Source organism: Dichomitus squalens (genome assembly GCF_000275845.1).
Source record: "Dichomitus squalens LYAD-421 SS1 unplaced genomic scaffold DICSQscaffold_1, whole genome shotgun sequence".
Classification (NCBI taxonomy): Eukaryota; Fungi; Basidiomycota; class Agaricomycetes; order Polyporales; family Polyporaceae; genus Dichomitus; species Dichomitus squalens.
In genome coordinates, this window is record NW_006766883.1 from 1,355,413 (window position 1) to 1,381,256 (window position 25,844).

Sequence of the window (25,844 nt, forward strand, 5' to 3'; positions counted from 1 at the left end):
TCTGCCCGAGCTATATAGGCCGCCTTGGAATGCACACAATCAGGCAAAGCGTGACCACAAGTCTTCCGAGAACTAGACTCTCCTCTACTTCCTTTCTCTGCCTTCGCAAGATCCCAATTACTACACCATTCGCCACTACTCGCACAATGTCCTATATCAACAGACCTGTACCAGGTGCAGACCAGTACTTTCCTCTCAATGAGCCCCCAATCGGGTCCCCCTATCCCAAGGTAGGATCGTCGCATAGGAGCAATTGCATACTGTTGATCGCTCCCCTTGGTCTAGGATGTGTACCCTCAGAACGCTGAGCTTCCTACCCTATTCAAACCAATCACCATCCGCGGCGTGACCTTCAAGAACAGGATCTTTGTAGTACGTCCGCTGCGGTATTGTGTCTCACTTACCCGGCTTGCTTACCACAGCTTTTGCCAGTCGCCCATGTGTCAATACAGCTCTGACAACGGTCATGCGACCGATTGGCAACTCGTACACATTGGCGTATGTGTACCTCTAGTGCCATAGTAACCGATATTTCCATTGCTGAAACAACGACGCAGGGATATGCTACACGGGGAGTGGGTGCCATTTGCTTAGAGGCTACCGCTGTCGTCCCAGAAGGTCGTATCTCTCCCGAAGATGCGGTAAGAGTTACGCATACATGTCTGTTGCCACCAGTACATGAACTGACCCGGCGCGATGCAGGGGCTCTGGACAAATAGCCAGATCGTGCCTCTGAAGCGAATCGTCAACTTCGCGCATGCCCAAGGTACCATCATCGGCGTGCAGCTTGCCCATGCTGGACGGAAGGCCTCTACATATGCGCCATGGGTTCACTCCGACATTGCGAAGACCTGGAAGGCACCGACATACGTTGCTGGCAAGGACGAAGGAGGTTGGCCGGATGATGGTAATGCTCGCTCCGGGTGACTTTTGTAGTCGCTGACTGACATTGTCCCAGTGCCCGGTCCCAGCGACATACCCTTCTCCGACCAGTATCCCAAGCCCAAGCCGATGACAGAAGAGGACTTGCAGCGCGTCGAAGACGCATTCGTCCAGGCAGTCGAGCGCTGCAAGCAAGTAGGATGTCAGTAATGATCTTTCTCGACATTCCATATTGATGACTAACCTAACATGCCTTAGTCGACTTCATCGAGATCCACGGCGCACACGGATACCTCTTTCACGAGTTCCTCTCCCCCCTCTCAAACGTCCGCACGGATCAATATGGCGGCCCGCTCGAGAACCGTCTGCGCTGGCCGCTCCGAGTCGCGCAAAAGGCCCGGGCCGCCTGGGACAAGCCGCTGTTCTACCGCATCAGTGCGACCGACTGGGCCGAGGGCCCAGAGCAAGACACCAACGGCGAATGGAAGCAATGGGGCATCGAGCAGAGCAAGATCTTCACGGGAGAGCTCGAGAAGCTCGGTATCGACCTCATTGACTGCAGTAGCGGCGGAAACTGGGTAAAGCAGAAGATCGACGTCGGTCCGGGATACCAGGCGAGTTCTCCCGCACTACCTCCGCTAGCCTTCAGTGTTTGGTGCAGTGCTGACGACGATCCTGCGCGCAATAGACTCCTTTCGCCGAAGCATTGAAGAAGGCGCACCCTAACTTACCAATCGGCACTGTCGGGTTGATCACCGAAGCCGAGCAGGCCGAGTCGTACCTGCGAGACGGAAAGGCAGATGTTGTTTTCCTTGCTCGTGCCCTCATCCGAGACCCGCATTGGGCGATCCGCGCTGCCGAGAAGCTCGGTGTCGCAGTCAAACCCGCGAACCAATACGAACGCGGGTGGGTCGATATGCTCACTCCGGCTCGGGCCGGGGCAACGAGCCATGAGCGCGGCGGCGAGCAGGGGACTGCGAAGGAGAACCTGGACCAGAAGCAGGCGTGAGATAGAGTCTTGGACGTACGATCGAAACTAGATGAACGAAGACGAAAGCGCTTGTACAATAAACCATGCCCGATCAAGACGATCCCTTACAGTAGACACCTCCAAACTTTCATTGGGCGGGAGTCCAGTCTCTTCGCGATATTGAGTGGCAGTGGGTAACACATTATGCATCCATGCTGTAAGAAGTCTAGTTCTACAAGATTATTTGTCCGTATTGTGCAGGAGGATCTAGAGTCGCTACGAACTCGTCTATATTGCCGGTGTAAGCCTAAGAAAAACTTGGTGAGACAGCGGTGATACGACTGAAAGTGTTTCTTACCAGTCATATTTTACCAGGTCGTCAGCGTTGACAAGTGCCGCGGACGCAAGCTCGCGCGCCTCCATCACCACCCAGAGCTAATATAGAGATGAGCAACCATTATGATCGCTATGTGGAGCCACACGACGTACCTTCAAGAAAGCTCCTACTTGGCCCGAAGGCATCTGCGCCATGGTTTCCTGCGTTGACATCTGTCGGCCAAGCTGCCGTAGGATAGGTAACGCGCTCTTGAACAAGTCCAGTCTAGGGTCCAACTGTCGTCCAATACCCTCCAGTAACAGTATCGAGATAACTGTATTGATGAAGTCACCCTCCATCTTAACGTGGTGCTTCCGTACAGCCTTCAGAACCTCCTTGAGGATGTCCGAGATCTTGATCTGGCCAAGCGAGAACGTCTTGCGTTTCACGTTGAGCACGATGTGCTGCATGCGTAACGCGAACGTCTCTGTGTCGATCGCGAGCTCAGGAGTCCGACAGCGCTCGACCATGAGGATGCCCGCGCGGTAGCCGTCGAACTCGGCGACAGCGCGGAAGAGGTCGATGAAGTTCTTGCGGTTGACGGCGTTGAGCGTCGTCACGAGACCCGCGTCGACGAAGACGATCTCGGGTTGGAATCCTTCGGCCTTCGCCTGCGCTAACCTTGCGCGCCACGCGTCCTGGTCGTGAGTGAGGGCGCGGAGTTCGTTGACTAACGCATCGCTAGAGCTCGGCTTGTCTGATTTGGAAGTGGGGACGTCCTCTTTCTCAAAGAGGGTAGGGAACCACGAAGGACTGGCCTTCAGCCTATTGTGATGCTCTACGAACTTGATCATGATGTTCCCAGGATGCAGGTCGGAATGTACGAAATTGTCCAGGAGCAGCATGTTCTGAATAACAGGATGAGTGCCACCGGGAATCCGTCACCGTATACATTACACACCAAGAAGGCGTCGAGTCCAACCTCCGCAAGGGTGTCGTTGAACGGGCCGCCACCGTTGGCGAGGAACCACTCGAGCGGTAGCGCGTTCTCGTACTCCTCCACTAGGAGATCCTTGGTGCTCCACAACTGGAGAGGCCGGGGAAACGACACGGGCAGTTTACGACCCTCGAAGTTCTTCTCAAATTTGGCGAGATTTTCCGCCTCTATCCGCAAGTCGAGCTGCTCGTGCATCATCCCACCGAACACCTCGGCTTCCTCAGGGAGGGAGATCCACTGCATGCCGGGGATCAGAGTGATCACGTTTGCAAAGAAGGACATGATGCGTAGGTCCCTGTTGATTGTTTGGGCCACTCGGGGATGCAAGACCTTGATTGCCACAGAAGCAGTGGGGACAGATGGCGGCGGCTCGTTCGTTAAGGAGGGAGGGAGAACTGCCTTGCGCTTACTGCGCTTCGGGGCCAAGTGAGACGGGGGAATGAGGTCGTGTTTCAGGGTCGCCCGGTACACCTAAGAAGGGCGCCAGGTTTTGTGAAAACGGACGAGACAAAAGGAAGGAGGATAGATAACTAACCTGGGCTATGGCGCCGGTTCCAATCGGAGTCTCGTCGAATTCTTCGAAGACGTCTTCGAACGGACGTTGGAAGACCTGTTCGATGACCCTCTTGGTATGTGCCAAAGTGTGGGCTTTTCCTCGCGAATGTAGAGCTCCCATGCGTTCGCATAAGAGAGCTGGAAACAGGTCAGCCCTTGAGGCGGCCCATTGAGCTAACTGCATGAAATTGTCAGATTTTGTCCTTCACACAATCGTCACGAGGCGGCAAGCAGGCGTAGACATTATCATTCTCGTCGCAGAACATACGGAGATCGCGGTCTGGAAGACGCCAATGGCGTCATAGTCGAGGTAGATGATGGTACTTGCCTTGATGAAAGTCGGCCCAGCATACTGCATCTGTCTGGTAAGAAAACCGTACCACCATACAGCACCCCATCTATCGCCTCCGAGTTTGCTCTCCGGCGGCCCTATGAGCAGCATTGGGGCTGTCAAAAGCACTGGGACGAACAAGAAACAGAGGTACACAAATCGCTGGGCCGTCAGCACAGGTTCGAGGATCCTGTCCCGTAGAAAGTCCCTAATACGCCCCAAGAGAGTCCTGTCAGACTCGTAAGGAGACATGATGACCGGGTCCAAGGATTCCGCTGCCGCCTCCGAGCACGGTATGAGATTCGGAGAGGCAAAGACATTGCGGTTGTCCTTCCGGGCAGGCGCCGCCAAAAAAGCAATTCCTCCAGTGACGGGTATTATCCATAGGAGCTTGCGGGAGAAGGAAGAACTAGGCGCTGCCGTGCGCGTGCGCGTGAAGAACTGAGACGAGAACGTCTGAGATGTTTGCGTCCAGGACGAAGTCTGGCGGAAAGTGGAAGCGCCCCGGGCAAGGAGTGGCTGCCTTAGGCCAGGCCGAAGGAGGAGTCGGAGCGCTATAGGTGACATGAGGACATCATGGACGTCGCGGACGAGCGCGGTGAGGGAGAGCCGGACGAGGAGCGGGGGCCCTGGCACTGACAGTCAAGACGCGGTCAACGTCGGTGTCGGCGCAATCACCCGTGTTTCTGCTCGACCACGTGCCACAAACGCCCATGACCATCGCCATGACGTATGTCGTCTGCTATGCGAGCAGAATGAAAGACGCTACTTATTCTAGCTGTGTGTAGCAATCAGCTGGGAGTCGTCCTGAACTCAAGCCAAGGACGCGGGGCTAAGCGCTGAAGCTGCAGCGCGTTCAAACTGCGTCGAACTCAGCCTTAGTATCGCGAGTACCGTTGCTAGTAGTCAGTTCTGAGATTGGCCCAGTCTTGCTAATAGTTGCTAGATCATACGGCTTCTACTGTGACCCATGACCCATACTGATAAGAGCACAGAGTCTGTATCCATTCAGTAGCCAGTTCGCACTCCACTTCGCGTTTTGGGTTGACACCTCTTCTCCCACTGTTATGTCAGGATACTACACATATCGACCCACACAATGACCATCTGTTGGTTCATACAAGCTGCTTGCACTCTGCAAAATATTCAGGCTGCCACTGTAGCAGGTGATAAAACTAGCCCGGCGGGCAATGTTTTGCCTCTCGGAGCGGGCAAGCACACTAGTAGCGAACGCGGACTCCCGAAGATGATGTATGCGGGTCTCTTATCGCAGCCCATCGATCATCCCACCGCAGCTTGTCTTTGGCATGGGAGATATACCTTGGTTGAGAAGACACGTCGTGATTCTCTGTAGAATGAGACTTCGGACAATTGAAGTGACGCCGTCGGAGCAGTCAGGACGCCTTCGGTTTCCTGGAAATAACTGCTACCGTTTGTTCAGTAGCTTTCGGCAAATGAGGGAAGGTCAAACAGACTGCACCGTCCGTTCGAATAAACCGAAGGGAGCGGCGTGGACGGATACGATCCTGGTCGCATAATTCAAGCGACGGACTTGGGCGAGAGCTGTGGTTCGAGCGTTCTGGTCATTGTTACGTAAGTCAGATAGTCAGTCGGGCGGGCGGGACGAGATTAATGAGCGCTCAGAGTATGTAACTTGTCCCCGTCTTCCTTCTTCAGCGTCCCTGACGCTCCTCCCATGCTCGAGCCCTGCGCTCATGGACACTCCTTATGCCTTCGTAACCCTTGTCACCTCGGACCATTATCTACCTGGCGCTCTCGCTGTCGCCGCTGCTCTCAAGGATCTTCACCCGTCTCCTCCCGTTCCTCCCGAAGTTCCTTTCCAAACCGTATGTCTGGTCACTCCGGAGAGCGTAGACGTGTCAACTATCAAGCTCCTAAGGAGAGCATTTGATATTGTCATTGGCGTGGAAATTATTGAGCAAGAAGATGGAAGGGGATTGCAGCTACTGGGTGAGTATCCATGCTCCTTACCGCTGCGAATTTGCCGGTACCGCGCATCGACGCGTTTTTTCTCTACCCGGGGATCCTGACACGCGTGAAGCATTCGAGTGCCGAGGGGTGCACTCTGTTCACGGTTCACCTCTGCCATCTTGCTGAAGTCGAGTGGTATCTACGCGCATATAGTCATCTCTTGATTGCCATTCGTAACACCACGCCCGCCTAAGCATTTACTGAACGCTCTTTTGCAGGTCGTCCGGACCTTAACCTCGTTCTGACCAAACTGCACATCTTCCGACTCACGCAATATGCCAAAATCATCTTCTTGGATGCAGACGTCCTACCTGTACGACCCATGTCTCATCTGTTTACGACTCCCCACGACTTCGCCGCTGTTCCGGACGTCGGGTGGCCTGACATATTTAACTCCGGAGTCCTAGTCTTTGCGCCCGGGGAAGAGAAGTTCAAGGAGCTTCTGGAACTTCTCAAGTCCAAAGGCTCATGGGACGGAGGCGATCAGGGTATCCTCAATGAGTGGAGAGGCGACAACTGGCACAGGCTCAGTTTTACGTATAATACTACCCCTACCGCTGTTTACACGTGAGTGGTCGCCCCACGGGTCATCCAAATGAAGCTCAACGCTGTCCAAACAGATACGCCCCCGCGTACGAGCGGTTTGGGTCTCAGATATCCGCCATACACTTCATTGGACCAAATAAGCCTTGGGTCTCTATCACCTACAGGCCTCCTGGGGTCAAGTATTCCGCGCTGACTGACAAGAATCTGAACACGCAACAGCAGTCATACGACTACGACTCCTTGGTGGACCGCTGGTTTGACGTGTACGACAGACATTATCGTTCCGACCTCGACCCCACCTATGCAAATTTCGAGTTCACACACTACGACTCTGTCTGGGACGCCGGGACCAGCTATGGTGCTGATATCGCGCGTCCTGCTTCCGTACCGCCCAGCGGGGCTGCGCTCGGTCTCGATGACTTGCGCAAGATCGCTGTGGAGGGTATGAGCAGTTACAGTGCTGCTGCCCAGCCACGACCAAAAGTGGGGGAGTACCGGTCGATGCCGCTGGACGGGCGTGTGGACTTGATGCGTCCCCGGAAGGAGCCGCCGCCCTCCAAGGAGGAACAGAAGGAGCAAGGTTCTCGGGACCAGTCTGCCGATCAGAATTTGACTCCCAAGCAAGCGTTCATCGTCCTCCAAGGTGGCGAAGTTCCGAGAATGGAGCCTCTGCCGACGCCCCTTCCCCATGAACTTCCTCCAGCGCCGTACCATCAGCCACTGGACTTGCCCTCGTCTGGACCGTCCACCCCTTATCAGCCAGATATGTCGATTGCGGGTCAGCAATACTTCCCCCAGCAGCCCACAGGTTCGTACTTTCCGTCGGAGGCTGGCCTTGTGCACTCGCGAGTTAATGTTAACGCGTCACCGCTAGGAATGCGCTTCCTCGCACCGAATACCTCTTATTACCTCGAAAGCGAACAGTCTGATGACCAAGCTCCTCCCGTGGTGGCTTTGCAACCGTCCTGGAAAGCAGCGGAGTCCCAGCGCACACGTCCCGCATCCCCGCACATTGAGCGTCACCAACGCAGGGACTCCACTCTCGCTCGTCATGGACATTTGTCTCCTCGCGGTCCCGGTAATCACACTCCCCGCGGGGTTCAATCGCCTCGGGGCGTTCAGTCACCCAGAGGGCAACATTCACCTACTCAGTCCCGCCATTCCCCTCCCCCTGCAGTACATCGGGACTTCGAGCAGAGTCATCATCCTCCTCCCCACCAACATATTCCCCACCAACATCATCACCAGCACGAACCTCATCATCATCAGCATAATCAACATCATCAGCATCACCAGCATTCGCCCGTATCTGTCACGCAAGAGCAACAACAGACACGGGCCCCGCGGCCTGCATCTCCTCCGAAGCTAGAATGGAATCCTGCGATCGAGCCTCCGCCTAAGACGCCGCCTCCACCATCTGCCTTTCCGCCGGATACATATTTCCCCAACATCTGGGATCAAGGACCGAGTCGTGAACAGGATGCTTCGTTCCAAGCCTTCCCGGCACATCTACCTGGTCCTATATCTGAAACCTTCTTCCACCCCCCTCCACCTTCTGAGATCCCAGAGCAACTCCTCCGTGATGGCCAGTATGAGAATGTGATCGGACGCATCTCTGACGCTCCCGGGGAATCTCATCCTTCCCCTCCCGCTCCTGACCGCACAAAGGTGCACGCTGTCTTCCCTTGGGAGGAAAAGCCGAGACATGCGCCCCGTCGCGTCTTTCCTGCTTCGGAGTCTCCGCCCCCTGTCGCCAACTTCATTGAGGAGCCAGCACCAATTATCAAGCCGATCCCGAAACACGCACCTAGTTCACAGCGGCCTCATAGCACTGCCCCGCCTATCGCTCTTCCGTTCAGCCTAACCTACTCGAATGCCTGGGATACGGTACCGAGCATTCAGAAGTACGCAACGAAGCTTGTGCGTCCGCATCATTCCGTTTTCCAGCCGCCACCTCCGGACCACGACGAGAGCTGGCGCAAATGGGACGAAGAGCGTGAGCGCGAGTACCAGGACCGGCAGGATGCAAGCAGCATGGATGGCGACGACGAAGACGAAGGTGAAGAGGACGAAGACGGTGGCCAACCTGCGCGTTTGGATAGCGACGGCGGCAAAGAACGCAATCAGTCTCGGCGCTCACGCGCAGGCAGCAACGCGTCCTTGACGGCCGGAAAGGGCAAGAAGTATCGCACGAGAGGTGTGCAGACGATTCCTATTGAAACGCGCAGCATGGGCGTGCAGGTTAACGTCTCGGCAGACGAAAACGACGCAGGTCGCAAGGGCAAGAGGAGTCCCAGAACAAGTCGCAGTGCCGGTGTGGGATCAGGACTGTGGGCGACGTCGCCTACTTCACCGGCAGTCGGTTCGCTCCTCCCTGGGATCACGCTGAAGGTAGATCCGGATCAGATGGCAGTCGGAACGCCTACCGTGACTCAGCCGCCGCACTCCTCCCTCCTGCTTTTCCCAAGCAAGGCGTCGCCCACGGGACTCAGGTCGCCTCAGACGCTCGGATCTCCGCGCACGTACTCTCCGCCGGAGGTCATGAGCCCCAAGCGGGCTCCCTCGCCACCGCGGACTGCTGCGTCAAAGCCCCTTCTTTCCCCAAAAACTTCCTCTCCTCGAAGGCCATCTTCGCCGAGGACGTCCATGACTCCCCGCCGACTGTCTGGTTCGCAGATACCGACGAGCAAACTGGCTGGTTCTCCGCAGACGCCGGGCTCGCCTGCCATCGGTCCGTCTACGAGCTCTTCCCCTCGTCAGTCCCCTGTGCTGTCCAAGCTCTCCTCACCGCCGCTCCATCGCATGTCCTCGAATGACACTTCGCTCACCTCTTCGCCATCCACCACAGGTCCCGTTGAGACGCCCGAGGGTACGCCGGTTCTGGGTCCCCAAAGTCTCCAGCCTCGCAAAAGCGGCCGTGTTTGGGACCCCGCCCGCGGTGTGGACGTATTCAAGCGTTCATCCGAGGAGGTCCTTGCCCGATTCTTACGATCGGGTTCCTTCGACGAGGAAGATGGCCAGAGACGTCACGTGTAGATAGCTCGTTTCGTTGGCTGTGGGGTTTCGGTGTCGATTCACTCTCCATTGCAGGCTTTCTCGTTGGTCTGTGAATATTGAGCTTGTTTATCTCATTATTCCCTTCCTGTCTCCTATGTATGTATTCCATTCGGTATCGTCCAGTCTCCACATTCTCGACTCTCGCTTTCACGCATCATCGTCTGTGCCTGTGACCCGAGCAATGTCGCCTCCTCCGTCTCTGTATACCGCAATCTGCCACACGCCTGTGTGTTTATTCCGTCTCCTCAACATTATCCGCATACCTTCGACTCGACCACATACCCTCATGTAGTTAGCATCGCTCATTGTCCTCTGTTTGTTTATTTCAGACACGCGAATGCCTTCGTCGCGAATAGTCCTATTGCGGATGTGGAGGATTGTTTGTCTTTATGTTGTTTGTCGCTCTTTGTGTTCAATCGTACGCAATAGTGTTTGTGTTTGGGATCGACTGCTGGGGATACAGCGTCTGTTTGTACAGTCGCGCAACTGTCACGACTAGCCTCGCAAGACTACTTAGGACGCCATGAGCATCAGCCGCTCGAGGACCAACGTGTAGGTGGGATTGAGTGACGTCATGGGCTCGTCCACCGAGGACACCGGCGTCTAAGTGGCAAGTGGCAAGTGGACTGCAGTGCTTTGAGAAGCTGGCGGTGACGTCGACCGACCTGCTCCTCACTCCACTTCGACCACCTCGCACACACTATAAGATGCCTCAGCAAACCGCACCAAAGTCCTCAGAATCACCACTTCACGCATCTCGCAGCCCATCTTTGCATTACTTATACCGTTGATCACCATGTCCTCTGCTACTCTTCCCACTGGCCCGTGCGTCGTCGCGTTCTTTCCTTGCGATACTCTTCGGAGAGACTGACATCGCAATTCCATCTTGCAGGAGCGACGCTCGCTACTCTACCACCGCAGCCGTTGCTGAGATTGAGGCCTCCAACGCTACGCTTTCGACCCAAGTCCAGCAGAATGCGAACCAGCTTCATGCCGCGGCTACTAACGCTGCACGGACTGCTGAGGTTCGTCCCTCTAGGCCTTTTGTTTGCAGCCACATAGAACTCAAACGCATGGTGAACAAATAGTTCAAAGAGCCTCAGGCCGCTTCTGCCGTCGACCAGCTAGAGCAAGGCCTCAGCCAGAAGACGAACGTTGCCGCATCTGAAGGCGCATATGACGTAGAGTCTGCGAAGGCCTCGGCAACCGGCTACGTCGAACAGGCCAAGAATATCGCTGGCAACGTCTTCACTACGGCCCAGGTACGTTGACCATATTCTCAGCTGACATCGAGCAGCACGCTCACATCCACGCCTAGTCGTACGCCTCTGGCATCCCCCCTGCGACGAACGGCGCTGCTGCCGGTATCGGCGCGACCGTGCAATCCGCCCTCCAGACCGGCAAGGAGTACCTCGCCTCCGCGCAAGCCGCCGCACAGCCATACATCGAGACCGCGGCTGGTACTGCCCATGCCACAATCGAGAAGGCCAAGGGCGCCGTGTCACCCTCCACCCAGACCGGCGCCTCCGTATCTGGAAAGCCCTCGGACGTGCCTGCTTCGACTGCCAGCCTCGAGTCTGGGCCTCACGTCGTCGATACGCCGTATTCCGCGGGCGAATCGAAGGTCGCTGAGTTGTAGGCTGTTCAGGTTGACCGGGCCGCTTCAGTTGCCCTTGACGAGTACTTTATGACGCTAACGTAGACGCTTTGGGACTGCCCCTGTATATGTATGCTATACCGCCTCGATGTAATTATACAAGAACCACTACATTGGGAGTAACCATGCAGCGCCTCGGTGCCATCCAACAATGCAACAGAAAGAGTTTCCGTGAGAGATATGTACCGGCATGCTTGTGTAGCCTGTCTCCTGTTGCTCATTGGCTCTTTGGGTATCTGTTGTGAACGCCTGCGGGACTATAGGCAACCACGTTGTATGTGTGGCGGCAACCCGCCACCCAGTGCTAGACACCGCTTGTACAATGTGGCGCCACTGGTTTCCATCCAGTGCCAGCTACATTGTATCGTGCACAACTCTATGCGTATAAATGCACAATGGCTTGGTCGAACATATAAACTTGACGACCACTAGCCTTGCTCCTCCTCGACATTCTTCGTATATGGATCGGCATGCCGGTGAAACAAGAACCGCATACCTCACGAAGACCGACATTCCTATCGCATGTAGGTTCCTCTCCACCCTCCGACGCGATGTAGCAGAAACACGTCCGTATTATCACAACAAACTAACTGTCCAAGTGCAGTTTACGGTAGGGTAGATGCATTATGAGCCGGGTATGCTATGATCGTCTGTGCGAGCGTCCACATCAGCGGCCAAGGAGCTTAACGTACGTGTGTCTCCTCTATTTCGACTGCGCGTGTTTGCTCATCTCGCGGATCGTCTTCCCGTACACCCAGAACAGCCAGATCCTGCCGAACAGACGGCCAATGTCAGCGTGGACAGCATTTGAGACAAGCAAGATTCCACTACGTACGCGGGGCAGCCGATGGCAAACGCGATCGCGGCGAGGACCGTGTTCCCTACGCCATAGCCCAGGGCCTTGAACATCGCGGGGGCGAAGAGGGGGAACCCGAAGCCGGCGACGGACCGGAGGAAGGACGTCGCGGCGAGCGCTAGGTGAGGAAGAGAACTGTCAGTACGTCCGTCCAGAGTCTGTTTCAAGAGGGGCGACGAGGCGACTTACCTGAAGCGGCGTACTGTGCGAACGCGTCGATGATGTACATCTGCATCCCTTGAAACGTGAGTATGATGCCTGCGCCTACGAGGGCAAAGCCCTGTACAAAGGCGAGGGGTGAGCTTGGTAGGCCACACTAACGCACGGGAGCCTAGGACTCACGATGTCAGGCACGATCCAGTGCGTGCGCTCTTGTGCTCCCCAGCCTGCGATCAGAAGACCGATGGGTAAGAGGAGCATTCCGGGGAAGACACACGCTGCGATGAGTTACGAGCGATGAGCACGGGCATTCTCAGGCTGTCAGTGAACTATAGGCAGATGCACTGACGCAAGCGGAACTCGGGCTCTCCTACACCGCCATTCTTCGTCTTGAGCCGCATGTAGACGACGTCTAGCAGTCGGGCATTGAATTGCGATGCGATGGTAAGCCCTGACAAGTGGTTTCGAAGATCAGCCTCGACGCCAGAGGAATCGAGTCGCCGAAGGGAGCGGTACACACCAACGCCGAGCGAAATGTACTGTAAGCCAACGATCCCCGAGTTTTCGTGATAGATGTCCGTGTATATCAATGGGATAGTGGTAAGTACCACTGCGATTAATTTGTGGGCCTTGAGACATATTGGAAAGGTACGGGGAATCTTGAAACTCACGGTAGATAACGCCGTACACGAACGCCAGGTATGCGCCGAGGAGGATGATGATAGGCTCCTGTGCCGTCATGATAAACGGCCTGCACAGTGAGACAAACATGAACTGCTTGTAGCTGTGCGTACGAAAAGGGGTTAACGCATCGTCTCGCTATTGATTGAGCTACAGAACACCCGTAGTAGATCGCGTAGGCGATTGCATGCGCGTTCTCGACCAATTCGTCACGCGTAGAGCGACACAGATGGCTAACAGGCCTGGCAGGAAGGTGGGTACTCACTCTCGTTTGGCCGTCTTTTGGAAGATGGTTCGCACTTCCTTGCCCGCACTTCCGCCCTCGGCGTCAAGCTTCGCGCGGATCTTCTTCGCCTTGCGGGCGAGCAAAATGGGGGCGTACGCTGCGAAAAAGTCTCAGCTTGATACATATGATGAGAGCAGTGACGAAAATATGCGTACTCTCTTGCAACGTCCACAGTCCAACTATCTGGATGACGAACGCAGCAATGGATGTGGACCAGAAGACCCATCGCCAAGTGGACCTCTCCGCAATCCACCCACCAGCTATAGGGCCAACGACGGGGCCAAGGAGAGGTGCGAGGGAGTAGATCGCGATTGACTGGCCGCGCTCTTCCGGAGTCCACATGTCTCCGAGAACCGCACCTCCAACCTTGAGAGAAAATGAGTAAACAGGAACGTAAGCGGCATGTTCGTGAACGACACTCACGGCCAACGGAGAGCTGCCTCCGATGCCTGCGAGGAAACGGAAGGCAATCAATTGCCCCTCGGACTGGGCGAACCCACACGCTAGGTTCCAAGCTATCGTTCCTTCAAAAAAGGTGCAATGTAGAAGGTGGGTCATCCAACACACCAAAGAAAAACAGGTTGCACGCTCGAAGTACTCTTGTGCGACCAAAGATCTCGCATAGTGGCCCAAGGAACAAAGGGCCAAAAGCTACCAAAGGCATGAGCCTCGCTGTGACCATTTCAAGGCGAAAAATTTGAGCTACATACCATATGCAAGAACAAATATGGATATAGTCAGGTTAACCTGGAATTGGTCGGTGATGTGGAAGCCGGATGCGATCTGCTGCGCGGCAGGAGCTACCATAGAAGACGACACGGGCGAGATAAATGTGAATGCCGATACGGTCAATGCCGCAGCCCATTTCTGCTTCTTCGGCCAACTGGAAATGTCTGAGCTTTTACGAGTGGACCAAGAGGGAGATCTGCTACTCACTTTCTGGGGTTTGCAAGATCGTCCGGCCTATCCCAGCCCACCACTATCACGTTCTCGTCCCCCGCTTCTGGCTTGGCTGCGGTCCCTGCCAGCGCAGACCCTTGACCGTCTGTCCTAGCATCCTTTTCGGAGTGCAGGGTCTGCGATACACTGGTTGGGGACTCCGGGCGATTGGTGCTGGGCGCCTCTGGTGGGACGGGAGGCTCAATGCTGAGCGAGTCCTGAGCTGCTAGACGTGGACTATGTGAGCTACCGGAGGTCATTCTGAACACAGAACACGCACGTCCATAGCTCCATGGAAGGGCCTTTATAGTAGGACAAGGGAAAGCTTCGGCAGCTGTAACCTAGAGGTGAGTAAGAGAATGAGTGTAAGAGGAGCAGCTCGGCATGCGACACCGGAAACGACAGTGCCTGCCATTCTGGGCAGCCAGATCCCCGGGGGCGATGCACTGATGCTTTAGATAGGCGCTTGTTGGAGATAACTGCGTCACCCCACATCCCCGTAGCATCTTTCTAGCAACAAGAGATTCACCCGCAACCATGGTGCGTTCACAACCTGTCTTTTCCCATATCAGCGACGCTCAACGCGTGACACCTCGAGCAGGACTCCTTCGTGAATCTTGCCAAACAGGGCCTGCAGGCCTACGAGCGGTCCCAGTGTGAGTACCATATTCGGACAGGCCCCGCGTACTGACCGTTCACACCGCTCAACCGGTTGCAACGTCGCTGTCGATACAGCTGACGTCTCTAAGACTGGCGGTCAGGAATACAACTCCCCCCACCATTCTCAGGGTGGCTACAGCGGTGCAGGCGGTCCCGAAAGTGCGTATCCGTTTGGATCGCACTCTATCTTCGGCTTACAGATTCCTGAACAATAGTCGATGAGAACGAAGTCGTTAACAAAGCTTCTACCGAACACGAGCAGTCGCTCTTCTCGAACGCGTTGGGCTTCCTCAAGCAGAACAAGGTCTGCGATCTCTTGATCTCACGCTATTCCGGAACACTGTTCTTGACGTGCAATCGTCGCAGGACGAACACGTACGCCCCGTTGACGAGGAGGGAGTCCAGAATGCTTATAAGACAGCTTACCACGGGAACCCCGAGGAAGCGAAGGCACTCCCTGCCAGTTCTCTCGGCAGCGCCGCTGCGCTGAAGGTAGCTCCCGACATTGTTTGCCAACCGAGTTCGTGTCACTTATCATGAACTCAGGTCCTGCAACAGTTCACCTCGGGCGGTGGCAGCGGCGGAAAGTCGCAGACCGACCTCATCAGCGTCGCCATGGCCGAGGCATCCAGCTTGTTTGATCAGCACGGCGGCGGTTCACAAGGTAGTAAACAGGATGCCGTGAACGGGGCCGCAATGACCGTCATGAAGCTTCTTGTCCAGTCCAAATTCGGTGGTGGCATCATTGGCGGTGGCAACAGTGGTGGATTGGGGAGCTTGATGGGTCTGGTGAGCCGCAACGTTATCCAGGCTTAGTGAAAAACACACTCAGTTTATCGCAGGCGTCGAAGTTTTTGTGAGCGCATCATAAGGCTTCAAGGCATGAGAATGCGAAATATGTATGATATATTGAAGACGCGAGGATGGGATGTCATGTCTGGACACTGCTAGCGTAAATGAGCATTGCACTAGCCCCACTACCCGGGATAGCACTCCAGCACAGCAAGACATAGATCACTCGATCATGAACACACGATGTATGAAGACTTTAGACGTACAAAGACTTTCGGACGCGCACAGGCCCGGGAGAGTTGGAGATACTACTTTAGCCTGGCACTGCGACGTCTAAGACGTATGACTCTGGCTTCCACGATCCTAGGTGAGCAGAGCCTCGAGGCTGAAGCGCTGATGAGAGACACTGATGCCAGTACAGTAGCCTTCGCTCGCTGATAATTACGTAGCTTGATCGACCGCCCCACAGTAAGGTTCGAGGGCTAGTAGCCGAACATACAATTCTCGTCATAACTTTGAAGGCGGTTACCGCGAAGGGTATCACGCCAAACGTGCGTAATCTCGCATTTTGTGTTTCCTGCCTTCATGTTCAACCGTACGGCAACGGCAACGATCGTCATTGAGCAAAGTTTTGAGCCTTTGAACCCTGGCGTCGATTGCATTAATGGACTGGTCCTCAGCGCACTCCGCCATTTCTCATCCACAGGCTGCTGCACAACTGGTCACAAATCGACCATAATTTTGTCCATTAGGCATCATGCAACATGGCATCTAAATTGATCACGGATGACGTGGAACAGCGGGTATATCCTAAAGTACATAGCAGCAACGGAGGAAGAAGAGACGGACTTGCAACGCGTAGGAAGCAGTGATACATTGCTGTCTGTAACGTCCCCAACACCAGATCATTCTAAGGACTTCGACCACACAGCAAACATTGATCCACTGACAGATGACGATTAACAGTGGTATACGCATGCAAAACACACAATGATAGCGATACAGATGCAGGGTAACATGATGACAATGAGATGGGCGAGCCAATAATGATACTGTGCCATAGTCAGATATCAGCAGTCCAACATAGTGGATAAAGATTACTTGATAAAGTTTCATCATACTAAACGCTTACGCCAGCTATGAGCGAACAGTGAGCTAAGTTGCTTGCTGCGCCTTCAGGCGATGTTGGACCCGGAAGGGCGGAAGACAAGATGCATGGCTCGAGAGGTCGAAGGAGGGAATCCCAGAATGATTCGATATCACAAGGATTGGTCGTGACCACGAAGGGCACCGATAGCGCCTTCGAGTTTGTGGTCGGGGATGTTGGGTATGTGAAGCATCCACTCTCTGTTGGGGATTCGCAAATGGTGGCCACATCGACTTCTCCCGTGAAATGTGTCCGACCAGAAGGTACGAGAAGAGGAGTTGCAGGGCACGGTGGTGTCGACGCCGGAGACCAATCAGATGGAGGAGTGTAAGAGGTATCGTTATCTAGCGCATTCACGTCGTACGCTGGGGTCGTGAACAACGCCGAGAACTGGATGGCGGAGGGGTCAAGCCGCCCTGCGAACTGATCAACATTCTCGGAGAGGGACTGGACCAAACTGTCGATGACGTCGTCTCCAGACTCCGAGAATGCAGTCGTGCTCCAGATATTGCCTGAATAGCTTCCGAGGAAGAAATCCGTAGGTAGAGGCACATGAGATACTGAACAAGGGATGAGACGTCCGCTCCGAGTTCAGGAAAGCAGAAGTACACTCACATATGTCGACTTGCCCCCATGACTGCTCTTCATAAGTCTGGCAGCCCGATGACGCGAGGGAATCGTGAGATTCGATGGAATTGGTGGTGAGGGGAGCCTCCGGCGATAATGTTGTAGAAAGAGGAGCGGTGGCTCGAGCGACAAAGGACTCGGACACGGCATGGAGACGTGGCCCGACCACGTGGCGTTTGGATGATTGAGGTGAGAGGGACCCGTCTGACTCCGAGAGCCGCCGTTTTCGCTTGTTTACGCTAGAGGGAATAGGCACGCTGATGGGATGCGGGTACCTTCCCGACGGCGCCGGAGGATATACCGGAGAATCGGGGGACACGGGGGTTGAGAGATTGCGGCAGGGGACAGGGAGGGATGAGATATCCTTGGAGGGGGTGTCATCGTTTTCGACAATGCAGATGTAGCTATTGGGGTGATTAGCTTCGACGGTGACACTGGAGTCAGGCGTTGGTAAACATACCGGGGACGTTTGAGCGTTTCTGAGATCGTGTCATCGGGATCCCTCCGCCTTTTCAAAGATGGTGGTCTGTTTGTGTAGGGAACCCCTCCACACGTGGAACGGCAGGTCGCAAGAGTGTCTGATTCGCATGCTGAGGGGGAGGAGGAACGGGAGCGGCCAGACATCGTCGCATGGTCTACCAAAGAAAGCTCTGACATCAACGAGTCGAGTTGGTCCATGAATTGGGATGTGTAGGCTTCATGAAGTTCCACTAATTCAATGGATGTTTCCGCTAGCATGGCTATACGGTAGGTCGTTGTCTGCACGAGCAGAGACGTCTCCGGGTCCAATGCTTCCGCGTCCACGGCCAAATCGACTTCGGCCATAAGGGCTACCCAATCTTTGTTAAAGGTGGTTAGAGCACTTCCTCCTTGACTAAGTGCAGAGAGGAAGGTATCCTCAGCAGAAAGCAAGCGTTCTTTCAACGACGGCATAGCGAGAGTAGGGAGGGAGGCTGGGGGAGGAATGTGGTTGATGGCTGGGCGCTAAGTGGGGAGTGTTTGAATATGGTCGGAGAAACAATGCAAGTAAATATATATAAACAAATCCCACGGCAGCTGCTCCGCTCATTGTCCTCCTTCCAGATAACGAGTGTCCTCATACTTGCGATCCGGACCACCATGACCGTCCACCCTCCTCCCACTCGTCTAGGTGACATGGAGCTCCCTCGCTTCAAACCCGATGCAATACTGCGGCTCAAACAATCTGCTCTCTACCTCGCCCGTAAAACAGCCCCATACGCCGCAAATCTTTCCACTCGACCCTTACTATCCGATGCCGATGGCCCCTTCCTTCCCCTTCCTTCCCCTCTAGCACCTCAGCTCACATCTCTAGGAGTCGATGAGGTGTCTGCTCATCGTATTTCGTTGAGTCTGACGCGTGCAGCGTCAAAGCTGAAGGGGCTGTGCGAAGAAGAGTTCAAGCGTCGCCTTGCGACCCCAAGTCCTCACTTCAATGATTGTCAGGCGTTCGCTCGGATACCATCTGCCCTTAGTGCCATTTATGCTCGTGCTATCCGGGAATGGACGTCCTATTTGCTCACAAACGTCGCCCCTCGTGTCCTCCATATACAATCCTTGCGCAGGCATACCGCACCATCCGATCCAGATAACAAAGTGCCTTTCAACCACGTAAGTTGATATCGATAATGGTACATCATTTCACTCACCATCCATGCACATAGAATGCGACTCCCGCATTGGAGGCATTTTTCGACGAGAATGCGTTCCCGTCCCGTCTGGAGAAACACGAACTCGCAGTCAGATGGGGCATGCGGTATCGTCAGATCGACGTTTGGGTATGTACTTCGCTGTCGGGTTCACTTACCCTGATAGGTAGCTCACGCCTGGGATCAGTTCCAAAACCGTCGGCGTCGCTTCAAGAAGGAAGGCAAGGATCTCAAACAACGCCCTTCTGGCAATGCGCTCTTGCATGACCTGGAACAGGTCGTTGTGGATACGTTATTGCCTCTCGCATCCGAAGACGAAGGAGTTCCTTCCGAGCAAGAGGTAACTTCCAAGCCGAGCGCTATCTTGTCCAGACACTAATCGTGTTGACTCCAGCGTAATGGGCAGTCGTTTAGTGACATCCCCGCTTTCAATCTGGAGGTGCCAGCACACGCATTCCCCAACCCATGGCCTCCCGTATGTCCATATGACCCCTTCCCGATCGTGCCCGGAGAACGTACACTCGAGACGCCTTGGCCCCGTCTGCCTAGTCCAGCCCCGCTTCACGTCAGGAACATCGATGTCGAGGACGTAGTCCACATGCTTGCGAAGCTTACACTCGCTGAGCCGCATGTGGACGCAGCGGGTTGTACTGTGCCACCGAAAATGCGTGACTCGAAACATCTCCCCTCCCTTTTTTATGTCGGTTTCATTACGCCCTGCCTCCGTGCACCTCTACCTGCTCTTATCAATAGGCCCCGAAGGGCGTCGCGGGCTCGACGTAGCTCCGCATGCGCGTTGATCACGCAAGTGCACCCGAAAGCGGACAGGAGTCAGCCCACGAGGACTTCTCGTTCGAGTTGTGCATTCACTTCGACAAGGCAACCGTCTATCCTCTCCGAATTAGATGACCCGTCGCTCCAGATGACCGCTGCCGTCGCGTGTCCACATCGAACCAAACGGTCCTTACCCAGACGCTTACCGAAGAACCCGCCGGTTGGATGCGGTATCCGAGACGCGCCTACACCGACGCGATCAGGCACCGTCGTGTCATCGAGGGCGTCATCGACATGCTCTTGGTCCTCCCTGGCAACCAGCCCTAGTAGCGAAGCCGACTCCCCCTTGTCGACCCCGAAAGTTCCATATATGGCTCTCGTCGATCCCCTCGTCTTAGATGCTGATGATCGCCTGACTGGTCATAGATATACTTGGTCGCCGCTGGACACGCTGAGCAGTGATTGCACTCTTATGGACGTGAGTATCAAACTACCACCCAACATCCATGATATCAGCTCGTTAGGCTACCCCCCATCCATCGCCACTTCGTCCACTTAAGCTTGTCGCTTCGCCGTCCATTGCTCAGTATCAGCTTTCATACGCATGTATCAAGTGTTCTTCTGCTACCCGTTACTACTGTTTTGCAGCGATGTATCGTTATATATCATTATTCACGACCGCATTTTCCCATGTCAAACGTCGTATCCTCTCATCGTAATCTGAACTTAATAGTAACTTCATTGGACCAATGTTATGCCGCGCATCGGATGAATTGTCAGTGCCTGCCTGGTACAGATACTTCATCTTCGATTCTCCACTTCCCAACTTCCGCCATGGCTCCTGCATCCCCGGAGCGCAATTCAGGCGACTGCAAAAGTACCCCAACCATTTCCCATGGGTCTCTACCTCCGCCGTAACGTAACACCTCTGATTTATAACGCTCGCCCACGTCCCTATTGAGTGGGTCCCTGCTAAAGACTTTCCTCCAGACTCTTGATGCTATAGCTCTATCGAAGAGATAGGAGTAGTACGTTGCACCGTATCCAAAGAGATGTCCGAATTGCGTCTGCCACGAAGTGCCTGGAACGTAGGGTATGAGACCGCGTGCATCAGATAGCCTTGACAAGGTCGCAGTCGAGTCGAACGTGTCCGCGAGAACGGAGGCGGAATGGTATCGTTGGTCAAGCATCGCAAGGAGGATTTGTGTGTGAGTGTCGATGGAACGGCATGGATCTTCATGATGTCCCGGGGTATGATGGGGGATAGAGGTGCTGCTATGGTCGAAGAGCGAAAGGACAGTCGGCGAGCTCAGGAAATGTTCCATGAGGATAGAGGGAAGCTCGACGAAATCAGTAGCGCAACGTGTTCCGGATACGTTTTGATATTCTGTTCGCCCGATCATGGCTGCAAACATCCGAAATTTGAGCAATTTGCCTAGATACGACCATGAACGACTCACAATGCATAGCGTGTCCCATCTCATGGAAAAGAGTGAGTACTTCGTGCCATTCGAGGACGGTAGGGCTGCCGCCAATCGTTGGGCGCATGAACTCGCAGAGGAGCACAACGACAGGCAGCTGGTATGTCATTTGCTGGTCGGGAAGCCAAACGTGTCCCCCCGCCTCAAAGTCTTGTGAGAACCGAAGGAGGGCATGGTCGTTGTCATGGGCAAACTTCAAATCTTCAGGTCCGTCGTCATCATCTGTGCGTCGCGAGCAGCGTACAGTGTAGTGGGCAGCGCCACCCGGTTTCCCTGCGCGCGCGAAGAGGTCCGCATAAATCCAACCGAGCAGACCTCGTCGTTCATCTACCACCTCCAGTTTTCTGACGTCGGTATGCCAGACCTCTCCGGTAGACGCCTCTGACAGCCGTAGAGAAACGCCGTACAAAGCTTGAAACAATCGCGAAAGCGCCATGAAAACAGTTCCGAGGGTGAGTGCGGGCAATGAGATCGGAGGTGCGGGAGGTTCAGGGGGACAATAGTAGTCGCGATCCCATGCTTGGATGATGGGGAAAGGTGGGGTGTCAAGGTGCGCCTGTTTACGCAAACTGAGCGTGCGGAGGGCTTGTCTGGCATGCGGTGTTGTGTGATCCATCAGAGCATTGAGAAAATGCTCGACGTTCTCTGGTACGATAGGTATTTCAGTAAACTCAAAACATATTATCAGCTCTGGAGGTACCTGGGCTTTTCGCCATCTTGTCCACAAGCGCCATATGCGCATAACTCTCCTTCCCTACCAACCGCGCGAGCTCTCCGCGTGCACGCAAGAGCCGCTCGAGAACTTGGATCTGTCCAGGTGTACTATAGTTCGCTGCCATGTATAACTTTCTCCGTGGTTCCTCTGCGGGGGCCGAACGCATAATCATCTGAGCCTGAAGAGAGCCAGGGTACACAAGGAGGTCCCGTTTGGTGACCTGAGCTTGGAGACGCAGCCTTGCGCCCATGCCTAGATCTTTGATGCCTTGCAATTCTGACCATTGGATCTGTGCGGGAGGCCGTGGTGCCGCAGTCTCGTTCAGGAACTGTCGACCAAGTACCAATATCTCAGTGGATAGCGACACGAAGCGATTACGTTGCTCCGGAGGAAGGTCAATGCCCGATTTCTCGAAGTCGCGCCAGAAGATGAGTGCAGTCTGGTAAGCCTCGGGACTGAGAGACTGGATGATATCCCTGTCAGACAATATATCGCGCAACACCTGTCCAAACAAGTAACTTCAGTGAAGGATATGATATACAGAATACAGGCATGCGTACTTCGTACAGGCCGACATTGGTATTGAGCACATTCATGAACTCGCAAAGCTTCTCATACACCTCCTCGGCACTCTGGATCCATGCCTGATCTGGATGGGCGTTTCTCAACAGCTCTGCAAGGTCTATAACGCCGCATAGCATGTCGCTCAGCCTATCCAAGTTCTTTACGACCCTGAACATCTCGTCCCGTGACTCCCGTGCCCTCAGAATTCGGTCCGTGAGCAGTTGCGCGCGGCGAAGCGTAGAGTCAGCTAGGGCAACGAAGGCGGATGGCGTGGTGAGCATGTGATGTCCAAAGAGCCCGGTCGACGAAGTAACCTTCTGCGGCGCGTAGGGCTGGTCGAAGAAGGCTATGAGATTCGTGTCATCGACGGAAGCCGGCCGGATCGCAGACGTAGTAATCGTTCGTTTATTGAGCGTGACCCTGGCCCGCCGTGTCGCGTGAAGGCACCCAGGAAGGAAGTATAATGGTTTGACAGGCGTAAAGAGCACATTTCTGGCCGCTCGTGCGAGCATTCAGCGAAAGAAGTGGGAGGAGAGGGAGCAAGGCACGCCCTCCCCCAAACAGCTTCTTGCTAAACTTGATTGACCTCGGCAAATTCCGGCTTGGGCGAGTTCGTTCTGGACGTCCTTTCTAGTATCTACTTACGTCTGCCCAGTCATCGCCGGCAGCTTTGTCACGCTATTTCGAGTCGGACACTGGCTGCATAACAAGGAAGCAACCAACTCGATTCAACATCGGGTGTTGTGATCTAGAATAATGGGTCTATACGAGCGTGCAATTACGAGGCAAATAAGTAGGAGCAGCGCGCTGATGCTTGTATGAATGGCGGGAAGAGCTGTGTGAAACGATGAAATCGTCCGGACCAGTGAGAATGCAATGGCGGCAGAACGTTGACTAGCGCGTCGAAAGGATATGCGGGGTTAAGTGGGTAGTAAACAAGATATAACCTACAGACGGCGGCTGAGACATCATGACTCGTCCATGCTCGATGTTGGTGACAAACTACCGCCAATGCTCTTCTCGTAGAGCTCCTCAGCGTTCGACCCCGAAGCAGATGGACTCGTCGAAGGATATCGTGTGCCGTTGCCGCTAGGCTCGTCTGACATAGCATCGTCCACATCTACCTTGTCGGCTGCGGACTGCGGTGCCCCATCGGATGCGAGCTGTCGTTCGACAGCCGGAGCAGGAACTCCTGGAACAGGCTCGACAGCGTAGTACCAGAACTTGCTCTTCTTCTTCCCCGCAACAGCTTCTACAGCTGTCTCCGTAGGCTTGATTGCGGCCGCGCCGTTAATCTTGATTCTCAAACCGTTCCCTGCCTTGCCATTGGTTGGCGGTGGGGCGTCGCCGGAGGTCCCGCTTACGGCGCTGTCGTCGGTCCGGGCGCGCTTTGGTGGGGGCTCGTCAAGCTGCATGTCTGCTGGCCCACCCAGGCGCGATGAGCGGCGCTCTCCTCTCCACTCACTCCAGTCATCTTGTGCCCGAGCACCGTTCGTTCGGGTGGACCGCCGCGTGCTCGCAGCGCCCCGTCGAGAAGTCGACTCGTCGAATTCATCAAACTCTGCCTGATCCTCATACTCATCGTCTTCTTCCTGAGGTTGATAAGTGAATTCGTCGTCTTCATGCTGGAGGTATCCGATTAGCTCGCTCCCTGACACCGGACCGGACGGCAAAACTCACGTCGCTCTCCGGGTTGTTCATGTAAGCGTAGTCCGGACGAGTTGTCCGCCGGCGAGTGCGAGTTTCTCGCAACTCCGCTGATGCGATAAGCAAATTTCTCTGCTGTATCTTTCGCTGGACCCGTTGGATCCGCTGTAGATGTGCATCCGTCAGTCACGTGCAATACAGGCGTCGCCAGCGGGTTCGTAGCCATGGCCAGAAAATTCCAGCGCAAGCTGGAGAGCCGCAACCTCGAGAAATGGCTCCACCAGCCAAACTCACCGCTAGTTCGTTGTCAATGACTTCTACTCTATCCTGTAGCGCCTTGAGCAAAGCGAGGTGGGCGTTCTCAAGTTTTGACCGCTTCTGCCCTGGCTTGCCTTCAGGAGGCGCGGACTCTTTTACCTTGTCCAGAATAGCCATATATTCGTCGCGTGTAGAGGCAATGGTCTGAAACGTCGCAGTTATCTTCCACGGGTTTGTAGACATGTACACCCGCGGCGAATCTGGCGAATTGGACATGTGGTCAGTTACCAGCTATGAAAACACCTTTCATTTTTAGAAGCCGCAAAGTGCCGACAGTCCGATACGATCCTGGAGCCGCATGGACGGCAAACACTCGCAAATATCAGATGGAAAGAAATCGCCACTTAACTCACCATCTACGACCCAGTAACGTTTTCGTTCCTTGTCCTGGCCTAGAGGGATGAGCTGTAATCGTTCTTGACTATGTGGGTCACCGGGAGGTGGAGGGACGGACGGCGCCTCGGTTTTCTTGTGCTTATTGTGGATGACGCCCCACGCACGGTCAATAATCGCCTTAATCTCCGGACTATGGCAGAGCTGCAGTTCCACCAATTGCCGCAGTATTGTGAGCTGTGTGGTAGAGATGCATTGATGAAGCAGCGTAGTGGGTGGTCAGGGAATCACTGCCACGCACCTTCAAGTCCCAGCTTGCGGCGAAGAATCCTCCTTCCATATTCTGGAACGGGTCCACGTTCACCTTCAACGCGTCATCCCAGAATACGCTTCTCTCCGAGGTCTTGAAGTACTCCTGGAGTAGGGCCGCCACAGTCGATGATATGACGTCCGAACTGCGAGGTTTGCCACGTCGGTAAAACGTGTTTTACGAGCCCGTGGGCATGCTAAAACCATGCGCACCTCAAATTACGCGTTCCCGGACGCAGGTTGAGAACAAAGCGCGAGAGTATCTGGGTCATTATAGGGTTGGGCTCCGGCGACAGTAGCGCGTCCTCAAAACTGGCAATGTCGCCCCGCAAACGTCAGCACACGTCTATCCATGCTCGCTAGGAGACTATTTGACGCACTCCATTGGTGTATGAAACCCCTCGACCTTGGAACGCAGCTGAGTAAACTTGCAAATGAAGCCGTACACAAAGAGCGATTCCCAGCGGTCCGACGGGTGCGTTGCGGTTGACGGTGGACAGACGTGTCCTTTTCTATCGATAGTAGGTTCTGGGAGAGCGGCCTTCATCGTGGTTGTGGCGGGCAGAGGAGATGCATGAACGGGAGA

At 54.8% G+C, this 25,844-nt stretch overlaps 10 protein-coding genes across 10 annotated transcripts; 5 read left to right on the plus strand and 5 right to left on the minus strand.

The window, feature by feature from the left end:
- Nucleotides 1-146: 146 nt before the first annotated feature.
- DICSQDRAFT_45968 (FMN-linked oxidoreductase) lies at nt 147-1,891 on the plus strand (the record flags this gene model as incomplete). Its single annotated transcript, XM_007359744.1, has 9 exons — nt 147-230; nt 286-372; nt 433-498; nt 558-641; nt 703-780; nt 850-907; nt 959-1,084; nt 1,141-1,532; nt 1,571-1,891. 9 exons carry the CDS (start codon nt 147-149, stop codon nt 1,889-1,891), a joined length of 1,296 nt encoding a protein of 431 aa, XP_007359806.1.
- Nucleotides 1,892-2,009: 118 nt separating this feature from the next.
- On the minus strand, nt 2,010-4,691 carry DICSQDRAFT_95675 (ABC1-domain-containing protein). Its single transcript, XM_007360272.1, has 6 exons — nt 4,049-4,691; nt 3,701-3,898; nt 3,130-3,636; nt 2,342-3,076; nt 2,211-2,287; nt 2,010-2,159 (listed from the first exon to the last, which is right to left on the minus strand). Exons 1-6 carry the CDS (start codon nt 4,616-4,618, stop codon nt 2,141-2,143), a joined length of 2,106 nt encoding a protein of 701 aa, XP_007360334.1. The 5' UTR covers nt 4,619-4,691; the 3' UTR covers nt 2,010-2,140.
- Nucleotides 4,692-5,766: 1,075 nt separating this feature from the next.
- On the plus strand, nt 5,767-9,625 carry DICSQDRAFT_164692 (uncharacterized protein; the record flags this gene model as incomplete). The annotated part of the gene is made up of 3 exons (XM_007360273.1): nt 5,767-6,022; nt 6,262-6,610; nt 6,664-9,625. 3 exons carry the CDS (start codon nt 5,767-5,769, stop codon nt 9,623-9,625), a joined length of 3,567 nt encoding a protein of 1,188 aa, XP_007360335.1.
- An 817-nt stretch (nt 9,626-10,442) lies between these two features.
- DICSQDRAFT_176607 (uncharacterized protein) lies at nt 10,443-11,409 on the plus strand (the record flags this gene model as incomplete). The annotated part of the gene is made up of 4 exons (XM_007360274.1): nt 10,443-10,471; nt 10,539-10,671; nt 10,735-10,908; nt 10,965-11,409. 4 exons carry the CDS (start codon nt 10,443-10,445, stop codon nt 11,283-11,285), a joined length of 657 nt encoding a protein of 218 aa, XP_007360336.1. The 3' UTR covers nt 11,286-11,409.
- Nucleotides 11,410-11,917: 508 nt separating this feature from the next.
- DICSQDRAFT_75988 (MFS polyamine transporter) lies at nt 11,918-14,277 on the minus strand. Its single transcript, XM_007360275.1, has 13 exons — nt 14,222-14,277; nt 13,996-14,168; nt 13,853-13,936; nt 13,709-13,800; nt 13,441-13,651; nt 13,265-13,382; nt 12,990-13,102; nt 12,839-12,928; nt 12,668-12,769; nt 12,502-12,596; nt 12,349-12,439; nt 12,139-12,277; nt 11,918-12,073 (listed from the first exon to the last, which is right to left on the minus strand). Exons 2-13 carry the CDS (start codon nt 14,090-14,092, stop codon nt 12,007-12,009), a joined length of 1,299 nt encoding a protein of 432 aa, XP_007360337.1. The 5' UTR covers nt 14,093-14,168; nt 14,222-14,277; the 3' UTR covers nt 11,918-12,006.
- Nucleotides 14,278-14,720: 443 nt separating this feature from the next.
- Nucleotides 14,721-15,949, plus strand: DICSQDRAFT_131128 (uncharacterized protein). The gene is made up of 7 exons (XM_007360276.1): nt 14,721-14,764; nt 14,826-14,880; nt 14,960-15,043; nt 15,100-15,188; nt 15,251-15,376; nt 15,431-15,673; nt 15,727-15,949. The coding sequence occupies exons 1-7, from the start codon at nt 14,762-14,764 to the stop codon at nt 15,742-15,744; spliced, it is 618 nt and encodes a 205-aa protein (XP_007360338.1). The 5' UTR covers nt 14,721-14,761; the 3' UTR covers nt 15,745-15,949.
- An 855-nt stretch (nt 15,950-16,804) lies between these two features.
- On the minus strand, nt 16,805-18,389 carry DICSQDRAFT_176610 (uncharacterized protein; the record flags this gene model as incomplete). The annotated part of the gene is made up of 4 exons (XM_007360277.1): nt 17,911-18,389; nt 17,439-17,854; nt 17,181-17,383; nt 16,805-16,813 (listed from the first exon to the last, which is right to left on the minus strand). The coding sequence occupies exons 1-4, from the start codon at nt 18,381-18,383 to the stop codon at nt 16,805-16,807; spliced, it is 1,101 nt and encodes a 366-aa protein (XP_007360339.1). The 5' UTR covers nt 18,384-18,389.
- A 180-nt stretch (nt 18,390-18,569) lies between these two features.
- DICSQDRAFT_164697 (uncharacterized protein) lies at nt 18,570-20,218 on the plus strand (the record flags this gene model as incomplete). The annotated part of the gene is made up of 5 exons (XM_007360278.1): nt 18,570-19,079; nt 19,133-19,246; nt 19,305-19,457; nt 19,512-19,592; nt 20,090-20,218. The coding sequence occupies 5 exons, from the start codon at nt 18,570-18,572 to the stop codon at nt 20,216-20,218; spliced, it is 987 nt and encodes a 328-aa protein (XP_007360340.1).
- Nucleotides 20,219-20,634: 416 nt separating this feature from the next.
- DICSQDRAFT_95687 (mitochondrial intermediate peptidase) lies at nt 20,635-23,163 on the minus strand (the record flags this gene model as incomplete). Its single annotated transcript, XM_007360279.1, has 4 exons — nt 20,635-21,296; nt 21,352-22,017; nt 22,073-22,589; nt 22,648-23,163. The coding sequence occupies 4 exons, from the start codon at nt 23,161-23,163 to the stop codon at nt 20,668-20,670; spliced, it is 2,328 nt and encodes a 775-aa protein (XP_007360341.1). The 3' UTR covers nt 20,635-20,667.
- A 240-nt stretch (nt 23,164-23,403) lies between these two features.
- DICSQDRAFT_95690 (uncharacterized protein) lies at nt 23,404-25,807 on the minus strand (the record flags this gene model as incomplete). The annotated part of the gene is made up of 7 exons (XM_007360280.1): nt 23,404-24,276; nt 24,332-24,463; nt 24,593-24,816; nt 24,970-25,186; nt 25,251-25,404; nt 25,472-25,570; nt 25,639-25,807. Coding segments are annotated over 7 exons (1,652 nt in total), but the record flags the coding sequence as incomplete, so codon positions are not given.
- Between the last annotated feature and the right edge of the window lie 37 nt (nt 25,808-25,844).